An 11,647-nucleotide genomic window follows, 5' to 3' on the forward strand; every position below is an offset into this window, starting at 1 on the left:
CGGAGCCCAACTCTTTCCCCGCGCTCCAAGCACCAGCAGCCGGCTAGCAATGTGAGATAGACATCTGCATCCCTACTTTAATGGAACGGAATCTAGATTTCCTTCAGTTGGAGAGCGACCAGCCCTCCGATTCACCCCTCATGGTCCACCCCTGAGAAAAGCCATGGTCAAGCTGGCACCGGCGGCCCAGGTCACCTTGGCGTAGCTCATTCGAAAGCTCCCGGCGCTGCTTCGGTTGCAAAGGTCAGTGTTGCAACAAGAGACGTTCCGTTTGGCCACAATATAGTCTGTGAAGGTCACCTTGCAAGACAACGAGCACCCTTTGCTGAGGAAGTCGAAGAAGAAGACACCTGCAAAGGAGGAGGGTGAAGCTGGTGAGGTTCAGAAGAAGGAGAAGAGCTGGTCTTCTATCCCACCCTTCATTACCTGAAGGAGTCTCTGAGTGAGTGGCTTACAATCACCTCCCTTGAACCACAAATAAAAGTGAACTGGCAGAGACTGACCAAGAGAGAGATCTTGGGGTCGTGGTAGAGAAGTCACTGATGATGTCAAGAGAGTGTGCGATTGCAATAAAAAAAGGCCAACGCCATGCTGGGAATTATTAGGAAGGGAATTGAAAACAAATCAGCCAGTATCATAATGCCCCTGTATAAATCGATGGTGCGGTCTCATTTGGAGTACTGTGTGCAGTTCTGGTCGCCGCACCTCAAAAAGGAGATTATAGCATTGGAGAAAGTTCAGAAAAGGGCAACTAGAATGATTAAAGGGCTAGAACAACTTCCCTATGAAGAAAGGTTGAAACGCTTAGGGCTCTTTAGCTTGGAGAAACGTCGACTGAGGGGTGACATGATAGAGGTTTACAAGATAATGCATGGGATGGAGAAAGTCCAGAAAAGGGCAACTAAAATGATGCAGGGGTGGCCAATGGTAGCTCTCCAGATGTTTTTTTGTCTCCAACATGGCCAATGTCTCCAGCATGGCCAATGGCTGGGGATGATGGGAGTTGTAGGCGAAAAACATCTGGAGAGCTGCCATTGGCCACCCTTGGATTAAAGATTTGGAGCATTTTCCCTATGAAGAGAGTTTAAAACGCTTGGGGCTCTTTAGCTTGGAGAAACATCGACTGCGGGGTGACATGATAGAGGTTGACAAAATTATGCATGGGATGGAGAAAGTAGAGAAAGAAGTCCTTTTCTCCTTTCTCACGATACAAGAACTTGTGGGCATTCAATGAAATTGCTGAGCAGTTGGATTAGAACAGATAAAAAGGAAGTACTTCTTCACCCAAAGGGTGATTAACACGTGGAACTCACTGCCACAGGATGTGGTGGCTGCTAAAAGCATAGCCAGCTTCAAGAGGGGATTGGATAAGCATATGGAGCAGAGGTCCATCAGTGGCTCTTAGCCACAGTATAATGTTGGAACTGTCTGGGGCAGTGATGCTCTGTATTCTTGGTGCTTGGGGGGCGGGGGGGAGGGTGCGGCAAAGTGGAAGGGCTTCTAGCCCCACTTGTGAACCTCCTTATGGCACTTGGGGTTTTTTTTGGCCACTGTGTGACATAGAATGTTGGACTGGATGGGCCATTGGCCTGAGCCAGTATGGCTTCTCATGTTCTTATGTTACCTCCTTGTTCGTTTAACCTCATGGGCTTTGTGTCTCAAGAACCTAAGAACATAAGAGAAGCCATGTTGGATCAGGCCAATGGCCCATCCAGTCCAATGCTTTGTGTGACACAGTGGCTAAAGAAACCAGGTGCTATTAGGAGGTCCATCAGTGGGGCCAGGACACTAGAAGCCCTCCCACTGTGCCTCCCTGCAAGCATCAAGAATACAGAGCACCCCTGCCCGAGACAGAGAGTTCCATCAACACGCTGTGGCTAATAATAATAATAATAAATTTTATTTATATCCCGCCCTCCCCGCCTAGGCAGGCTCAGGGCGGCTAACAACATTTCAATAAGTTATACAATATAGGGTTTAAAACAATTAGGTTATACAGTAATATAAAATAACAATCTAAAACAATATAAGATTATACAATAATTTAAAACAGCGATCTAAAACCAGTTCCAATTGCCTGGATCATTCCATGATTTGGACGGCAGTGATCTTCCTGATGTTGTTCTGTTCACTTATGTTATGGCAGGGGTCACTAGATAAATCGTTGATGGATTAAACAGCCATCCTATTAATGGTCTACAAAAGCCTGCTTAAAAAGAATGGTCTTACAGGCCCTGCGGAATTGATCCAAATTCCGCAGGGCCCGTACCTCCTCCGGGAGCCACTGATGGAGCCACTGATGGACCTCTGCTCCAGATGTTGATCCAATCCCCTCTTGAAGATTGTAGCTGCTGCCTCCTCCTGCGGCAGTGAATTCCACGAGTTAATCACCCTTTGGGTGAAGGACTTCCTTTGGAATTCATTGGAAAGAAACGCACACAAAAGTAATATCCTGATCTCTCTCTATGCTATAGAATATGGATAAATGGTGACAGCATGTGACTGGAACTGTGCCTGAGCCTTTGCTATCAGGAAGCAAGTCATACATCCTCTGCATCAGGGGTGTCAAACATGCGGCCCAAGGGCCGAATCAGGCCCCCAGTGGGCTCCTATCAGGCCCCTGAGCAACTGGCTCTTGTCTGCTTCCTTCTCCCTCTCTCTTGCTTCTTTCTGCATCTCACCTTGCTTTGCAAGGCTTGCGCAATCGCACAGGAGCTACAGAGCAAAACCTCGATTTTCTCCATTGGCTGAGGCTCCTCCCCCTCCTGGTCCCCTGGGGATGGAGGGAAAGAGTCAGAGCTTCCATTGCCTAGTTCCCTGGATCCCCTGGGAGAAGTACAAAGAAAGCACCTTTAAGACCGACTAGTGCTTATGTTTTAAGCATGTTTCATTTTAAGGTTGTTGGGGTTTTTTAGTCATGTTTGTCCGTGTCCTTTAAAAAGTTTATATCTCTGCTTAAAGTAAGGTAGTCCCCTGCGCAAGCACCAGTCATTTCCGACTCTGGGGTGACGTTGCTTTCACAATGTTTTCACGGCAGACTTTTTACAGGGTGGTTTGCCCTTGCCTTCCCCAGTCGTCTACACTTTCCACCCAGCAAGCTGGGGACTCATTTTACCAACCCTGGAAGGATGGAAGGCTGAGTCAACCTCGAGCTGGCTACCTGAACCAGCTTCCGCTGGGATCGAACTCAGGTCATGAGCAGAGGGCTCTGACTGCAGTACTGCAGCTTTACCACTCTGCGGCACGGGGTTCTCTTAATCCAAGGAAAGGAAAGGAAAGGAAAGGAAAGGAAAGGAAAGGAAAGGAAAGGAAAGGAAAGGAAAGGAAAGGAAAGGAAAGGAAAGGAAAGGTCCCCTGTGCAAGCACCAGTCGTTTCCAACTCTGGAGTGGTGTTGATTTCACAACGTTTTCGTGGCAGACTTTTTACGGGGTGGTTTGCCATTGCTTTCCCCAGTCATCTACACTTCCCCCCCAGGAAGCTGGGGACTCATTTGACCGACCTCGGAAGGATGGAAGGCTGAGTCGACCTGGAGCCGGCTACCTGAACCCAACTTCTGCTGGGATCGAACTCAGGTCGTGAGCAGAGCTTAGGGCTGCAGTACTGTAGCTTTAACACTCTGCGCCACGGGGCTCTCTGCTACCTAATTTTAAATAGGTATGCACATGGCCCAGCCCGACAAGGTCTCATTCATGTCAGATCTCATGAGTTCGACACCCCTGCTCTACTCCCACCGATCTATCATGGCAAGATTTGCCAAACGGAGCAAAGAAGATGGCGGGCGGAGGAGGACTCACTCAGCATGTGGGTTCTGCACGCCGAGGCATTTCCGTTGCAGACCATCACTCCTTGGCACTTGGCATGGTTGATCTGATTCAGACACGTGTAGCACTTCAGGGAACCGGCTGCAAGAGAAGGACGCGTTTTCAGGAGTGCAGGTGATTCAAATGTGGCATTCGCTGCCGGAGGATGCGGGGACGGCCACAGATATAGATGATGATGAAGAAGGATTGGATTTTACACTCAAGAGTCTCAGAGCAGCTTACAGTCTCCTTTGCCTTTCTCTCCCCACAACAGACACCCTGTGAGGGAGGTGGGGCCGAGGCAACTGTGACGGACCCCAGGTTGCCCAGCAGCTGCATGTGGAGTAGGCTTGCAAATCCCTAGGTCCCAGCGGGGGTTCTCCTGCTTCCTCAGGCTCCTTCCCGCTTCCAGTTCGCTGGTTGGCGGGTGTCAAGTCGGCTGATTCAATAACGAGACCTTGTTGATACAAAGTAGCTAGTTTATTGATATCATTGTTCTCGACTACAAGGAGATTGAAAGACTGAGGATCATACAGTAAAATGTAATCATATAAGGTACACTTCAAAGGGATTCTTGAGGGAGGGGGGGTACTATGCAGGGCACATTCACACATTGATGTTACAACTTCGTTCTCAGGCCTGTTCTGGCCTTGAGCGTCTCCTTCCCCGGCGCTCGGCCTGAGAAGGCACCACAATCTCTTTCACATATTCCCATTTCAAAGCAAACTACATAACAAAGGGAAGGAGGGGGGGAAAGGAGAGTTCAAGCTAGCAGCATTGGCTTTTACCCAGGATGCTTTCCTCCTGAACCAAAGATGGAATACAGACTTGACCAGAATTAAAGCAGACTTGACAGCGGGGGCAAGCCCCGCCCCCACAACCACACTGTGCCTTTCCACCTCCAGAGGCTTCCGACTCCGCTCGGAAAGGCTTCCTCTTGGGATGGTGCATCTATGTCTTTAAGGCTGAGTGGGGGCAGGAGGGTCAGGAAAACAACATGGCCGCTCCCAGTGGCTGTGAAAGCAACCCAGACCGTCCGTTGGTTGCACAATCTCTTCAGAGGTCCTTTGCAAAGGAAAGGGAAACTTGAACCTTTGGCTGCTCTGTGTTACTTTGAAGAAGTTGGAAGTTCAACTCGTGAGTAGAGACGCCAATCCCCGGGTAGGAGCAGGCCCTCCCCCGCTTCAGAGGGGAGGTGAAATGTCTGCTGGGCACTCCATTATTCCCTATGGAGATCGATTCCCATAGGGCTTAATGGAGAATTGATCTGGGGGTACCTGGGGCTTTGGATGGGGCTGTTGTTTGAGAGGGAGGCACCAAAATTTCAGCATCGCATCCGATGGCTCTCCTCAGAACGCTCGCCAAGTTTCGAAAAGATTGGACCAGGGGGTCCAATTCTATGAGGCCTGAAAGAAGGTGCCCCTATCCTTCATTATTTCTAATGTGGGGAAGGCATTTAAAAGGTGCGCGGTTCCTTTAAACGTGATGGCCAGCACTCTCTATGGAGTTCAATTGTGCTTGTCACAACTTTGCTTATGGCTCCACCTCCAATGTCTCCCGGCTCCACCTCCAAAGTCTCCTAGCTCCACCCCCAAAGTCCCCAGATATTTCTTGAATTGGACTTGGCAACTCTAATGCGGAGGAGTGGGGAATCAAACCTGGTTCTCCTAGATTAGAGTCCGTGCTCCTCACCACTACACCAGGGGGAGCCAAACTTGCTTAATGTTGACAGTTGAGCTCATTTCATCTCCTTCCGGCTTTCCCCCTAACTTGCCTGAGAAATCATAGATGTTTATATACAAATGCTAGAAGTGTCTGAGGTAAAGTTGGGGAGTTGGAATGCTTAGTGTTGGGGGAAAACATAGACATTGTGGGTATTTCGGATTCCTGGATATAAATTATATCGGAAGGATAGGAAGGGAAGAGTTGGAGTAACCCGGCTGGTTCATAAGGAGTTTACCAGGGATGTTGATCTCATAAGAACCTAACAGAAGCCACGTTGGATCAGGCCAATGGCCCATCCAGTCCAACAGTCTCCGTCACATAAGAGAAGCCATGTTGGATCAGGCCAATGGCCCATCCAGTCCAACACTCTGTGTCACATAAGAACATAAGAGAAGCCATGTTGGATCAGGCCAATGGCCCCTCCAGTCCAACACTCTGTGTCACATAAAAACATAAGAGAAGCCATGTTGGATCAGGCCAATGGCCCATCCAGTCCAACACTCTGTGTCATATAAGAACATAAGAGAAGCCATGTTGGATCAGGCCAGTGGCCCCTCCAGTCCAACACTCTGTGTCACATAAGAACATAAGAGAAGCCATGTTGGATCAGGCCAATGGCCCCTCCAGTCCAACACTCTGTGTCATATAAGAACATAAGAGAAGCCATGTTGGATCAGGCCAGTGGCCCCTCCAGTCCAACACTCTGTGTCATATAAGAACATAAGAGAAGCCATGTTGGATCAGGCCAGTGGCCCCTCCAGTCCAACACTCTGTGTCACACAGTGGCCAAAATAATTATAATTATATATATATACACACACACACATATATACACACCGTGGCTAATAGCCACTGATGGACATCTGCTCCATATTTTTATCTAACCCCCTCTTGAAGCTGGCTATGCTTGTAGCCGCCACCACCTCCTGTGGCAGCGAATTCCACATGTTAATCACCCTTTGATCTCATTTGTTATGAGGGCCGTATCTGACACAAATGAGACCTTGTCGGGCCGGGCCATGTGTGTCCTAAAATGTAATGCCAGGTAGTGGAGATATAAACTTTTTAAAGGACACGGACGAACACAATTAAAGATTAAAATATTAGCAATCATTGATCTTAAAGATACTTTCTTTGTATCTCTCCCATGGGATCCAGGGAACTGGGCAAAGGAAGCTCTGGCTCTTTCCTGCCTTCCCTGGGGGACCAGGAGCAGGATCAGCCTTAGCCAATAGAAGGAAGAGAGGCATGGCTCAGTAGCTCTGCTGTGCGATTGAGAGAGCCTGGCAAAGCAAGTTCTCCCCCCCCCCTTCCTCCCCAAGGGAGGAGCCTCAGTCAATGGAGAAAACAGAGGTTTTGCTCTGTAGCGACTCTGTGATTGAGCAAGCCTGGCAAAGCAAGCTGTGATGCAGAAAGAAGCAAGAGCGAGGGAGAAGGAAGCAGATGACAGCCAATTGCTTGGGACCTTATAGGAGACCTCCGGGGGCCTGATCCATCCCCCTCGGGTCACATGTTTGACACCCCTGATATAGGGCTTTATGGCTGGTTCTTAGAAGCTAGTTTTTACATCTGCATTTAAGCTGACATGAGATTTCATCTCCCCCAAAGCGAATCTGGTGTTTTAGACATATTGGCTTCTCTGGGTTGACCTGATTTTGACAGATGTCTATCGTGAAGTCCCATCAGCTGTCAAACATGATCAGTGACTTGATAACATGGCACGTCAGACGTAAAGAAGGAAGTGCCTTGGTCAGACATCAAATTGTACTGTAGGGAAATTATAGAATGGGGCAGACTTGTCTTAGCAGTAGTCTGTGCGAAAAGGATCTAGGGGTCTTAATGGATCATAATTTGAACATGAGTCAACAGTGTGATGTGGTGGCTAAAAAGGCCAATGCAATTCTGGGCTGTATCAACAGAAGTATAGTGTCCAGATCACGTGATCTGATGGTGTCGCTTTACTCTGCTCTGGTAAGACTTCATCTGGATTATTGTGTTCAGTTTTGGGCACCACAATTTAAGAAGGATCTAGACAAGCTGGAACGGGTCCAGAGGAGGGCGACGAAGATGGTGAGGAGTCTGGAGAGGAAAGGTTGAAGGAGCTGGGGATGTTTAGCCTGGAGAGGAGGCGGCTGAGAGGTGATATGATCACCATCTTCAAGTACTTGAAGGGCTGTCATCTAGAGGATGGTGTGGAATTGTTTTCTGTGGCCCCAGAAGGTAGGACCAGAACCAATGCGTTGAAATTAAATCAAAAGAGTTTCTGGCTCAACATTAGGAAGAATTTCCTGACTGTTAGAGCGATTCCTCAGTGGAACAGGCTTCCTCGGGAGGGGGTGGGCTCTCCTTCCTTGGAGGTTTTTAAACAGAGGCTAGATGGCTGTCTGACAGTAATGAAGATCCTGTGAATTTAGGGGGAGGTGTTTGTGAGTTTTCTGCATTGTGCAGGGGGGTGGACTAGATGACCTTGGAGGTTCCTTCCAACTCTATGATTCTATAATTAGCCAAGGCAGTGAAGCAGGGAGGGGTGTAGCCAGGATTTAAAAAGTTGGGGATCTTTAAAAAAAGGGGGGGGGGGGAAACGCCCTTTCCCAACCACTGCGGGGCTTGCTGCTTCTCAGAAGTTTCCTTCTGTCAAAAAAGAGAGAGAAAAGCAGGCCACGCCTGACTGGAAGTTGGGGGCAGTGCCCTCACAGACAGTGCCAGCCCGAAGCCCCATGGTGCCTTGGTGTCCCTCTCACAGTGACTCCCCCCTCCCTTCCCCACCCCATTTCGATTTCAATGTCGGAATGGGGCTCTAGCACCGCATTCCTGGCTATCTTAAGGCGGGCCCCCCTCGCCAATCAATTGATGTGTAAAACTGCACAGCGTGGCCGCACTCACTGTCTGTCAAGACCAGCGCCCTGAAAGGGCGGCCCCGCTGCTGGTGACTCTTCTCCCATCCAGGAAGTGGGAGAGGGGAGGAGTCAGCAGCAGCGGGGCCGCCCTTTCAGGCCGCTGGTCCTGACAGACAGTGAGCGCGGCCGCACGATGCGGATATTATATTATTGGATATTATTATATAAGGATATATATTATATAAGGATATTATAGCATTGGAGAAAGTCCAGAAAAGGGCAACTAGAATGATTAAAGGGCTGGAGCACTTTCCCTATGAAGAAAGGTTGAAACGCTTGGGGCTCTTTAGCTTGGAGAAACGTCGACTGCGGGGTGACATGATAGAGGTTTACAAGATAATGCATGGGATGGAGAAAGTAGAGAAAGAAGTACTTTTCCCCCTTTCTCACAATACGAGAACTCGTGGGCATTCGATGAAATTGCTGAGCAGACAGGTTAAAACGGATAAAAGGAAGTACTTCTTCACCCAAAGGGTGATTAACATGTGGAATTCACTGCCACAGGAGGTGGTGGCGGCCACAAGTATAGCCACCTTCAAGAGGGGTTTAGATAAAAATATGGAGCAGAGGTCCATCAGTGGCTATTAGCCACAGTGTGTGTGTATATATAAAATTTTTTGCCACTGTGTGACACAGAGTGTTGGACTGGATGGGCCGTTGGCCTGATCCAACATGGCTTCTCTTATGTTCTTATGATGCGGTTTTACCCGCTGATTAGCTGATCGGTGGTGGAGGGGGGGCACCTTTAAATAGCTGGGAATGCAGCGCTAGAGCCTGTTTTGACACTGAAATTGACATGGGGTGGGGAAGGGAGGATGGAGAAGGCCGGGGAGCAGGCAAACTAGGTGTTTGCCTAGGGGGAGGGGGGAAAGCCGAATTTGGCGCCCCGCCCTGCCGGCGCCCTAGGCAACCACCTAATTTGCCTAGTGGGCGAGCTGGCCATGCTCACAGTCCCCCTGTGGCTGTGTGCCCTGGAGAAAAATGGCCATTTTGCAGGGTGACTGGCACATTATATTCTACTGAGGTCTTTTCCATCTCCAAATTCCACCCTCCCGAGTCTCCCTCTCCAAAAATCGTCAGGGAGTTGACAAGATACCCTCGACCAGAAGTTTCTTCAAGGGCGCTTTCTTTATCTCTCTTGCTATCATACCTCCCCAGTCATCTCTTGAGAGGTGCAGCGGCGACAACGACCGCTTCCTCCCGTTTATCTCCACCCCCCTCTCACATTTTTATCCCACCTTCCCTCCATCAGTTCGGTGTAGTGGTTAAGTGCACAGACTCTTATCTGGGAGAACTGGGTTTGATTCCCCATTCCACCGCTTGCAGCTGCTGGAATGACATTGGGTCAGCCATAGCTCTGGCCGAGGTTGTCCTTGAAAGGGCAGCTGCTGGGAGAGCCCTCTCAGCCCCACCCACCTCACAGGGTGTCTGTTGTGGGGGGAGAAGATATAGGAGATTGTAGGCCGCTCTGAGTCTCTGTCCTTGAAAGGGCAGCTTCTGGGAGAGCCCTCACAGCCCCACCCGCCTCACAGGGTGTCTGTTGTGGGCAAAGAAGATAATGGAGATTGTAGGCCGCTCTGAGTCTCTGTCCTTGAAAGGGCAGCTTCTGGGAGAGCCCTCACAGCCCCACCCACCTCACAGGGTGTCTGTTGTGGGGGGAGAAGATATAGGAGATTGTAGGCCGCTCTGAGTCTCTGTCCTTGAAAGGGCAGCTTCTGGGAGAGCCCTCACAGCCCCACCCACCTCACAGGGTGTCTGTTGTGGGGGAGAAGATATAAGAGATTGTAGGCCGCTCTGAGTCTCTGTCCTTGAAAGGGCAGCTTCTGGGAGAGCCCTCACAGCCCCACCCACCTCACAGGGTGTCTGTTCTGGGGGGAGAAGATATAGGAGATTGTAGGCTGCTCTGAGTCTCTGTACTTGAAAGGGCAGCTTCTGGGAGAGCTCTCTCAGCCCCACCCACCTCACAGGGTGTCTGTTGTGGGGGGGAGAAGATATAAAAGATTGTAGGCCGCTCTGAGTCTCTGTCCTTGAAAGGGCAGCTGCTGTGAGAGCCCTCTCAGCCCCACCCACCTCACAGGGTGTCTGTTGTGGGAGAGAAGTTATAGGAGATTGTAGGCCGCTCTGAGTCTCTGTCCTTGAAAGGACAGCTTCTGGGAGAGCCCTCACAGCCCCACCCACCTCACAGGGTGTCTGTTCTGGGGGGAGAAGATATAGGAGATTGTAGGCCACTCTGAGTCTCTGTCCTTGAAAGGGCAGCTTCTGGCAGAGCTCTCTCAGCCCCACCCACCTCACAGGGTGTCTGTTGTGGGGAGAGAAGTTATAGGAGATTGTAGGCCACTCTGAGTCTCTGTCCTTGAAAGGGCAGCTTCTGGCAGAGCTCTCTCAGCCCCACCCACCTCACAGGGTGTCTGTTGTGGGGAGAGAAGTTATAGGAGATTGTAGGCCGCTCTGAGTCTCTGTCCTTGAAAGGGCAGCTTCTGGGAGAGTCCTCACAGCCCCACCCACCTCACAGGGTGTCTGTTGTGGGGGGAGAAGATATAGGAAATTGTAGGCTGCTCTGAGTCTCTGTCTTTGAAAGGGCAGCTTCTGGGAGAGCTCTCTCAGCCCCACCCACCGCCCTCTCAGCCCCACCCACCTCACAAGGTGTCTGTTGTGGGGGAGGAAGTTATAGGAGATTGTGAGCCGCTCTGAGATTCAAAGTATAGGGTGGGGTATAAATGCAATATCATCATCATAATCATCATCATCATCAATGAGACAACGCCATTGATGTCCATCCTCTCCCTCCCTTTTAGCTATGCAACAGCCCTGCGAGGTAGGTCGGGTTGAGACTGTGTGAAGTGCCATGTCACATTAAGTGTCACTGTACAAATAATGCAAGATAGAGTTTGTAGGAAAGATTTACCTGGCTGCACAAAGAGACTTCCCACCAACATGAAAATTAGCAGAGGCGTCATCGCTGGCCAGCGTCACCCAGGAGATGGGACATCCTTCTTCCGCTGGCTTGCGTTACGTGCTCTGCGAAGGAACTCCTTGGCCGCGTGAGATCTGGGGGTCCCCCCACCATATGGGGCTGGTGGATTCTTCAGCTTAGACCAACGACACTGTGAGAAATAAAGGCCCCTCCAAAGATTGCCCGTTGTCTGGTAGTAACCTCGACCGTCTGGTATTTTCAGTGACTGCCTGGGGGAAAAAAATGAACCCCCCCCCCCAAAAAAAAATAC

General features: G+C 50.0%; 1 protein-coding gene across 1 annotated transcript; it reads right to left on the minus strand.

The window, feature by feature from the left end:
• Window positions 1-138: 138 nt before the first annotated feature.
• Window positions 139-11,380, minus strand: LOC132574832 (prostate stem cell antigen-like). Its single transcript, XM_060243063.1, has 3 exons — window positions 11,329-11,380; window positions 3,796-3,903; window positions 139-350 (listed from the first exon to the last, which is right to left on the minus strand). The coding sequence occupies exons 1-3, from the start codon at window positions 11,378-11,380 to the stop codon at window positions 139-141; spliced, it is 372 nt and encodes a 123-aa protein (XP_060099046.1).
• Between the last annotated feature and the right edge of the window lie 267 nt (window positions 11,381-11,647).

This window comes from Heteronotia binoei, chromosome 7 (assembly GCF_032191835.1).
Source record: "Heteronotia binoei isolate CCM8104 ecotype False Entrance Well chromosome 7, APGP_CSIRO_Hbin_v1, whole genome shotgun sequence".
NCBI classification, from domain to species: Eukaryota; Metazoa; Chordata; class Lepidosauria; order Squamata; family Gekkonidae; genus Heteronotia; species Heteronotia binoei.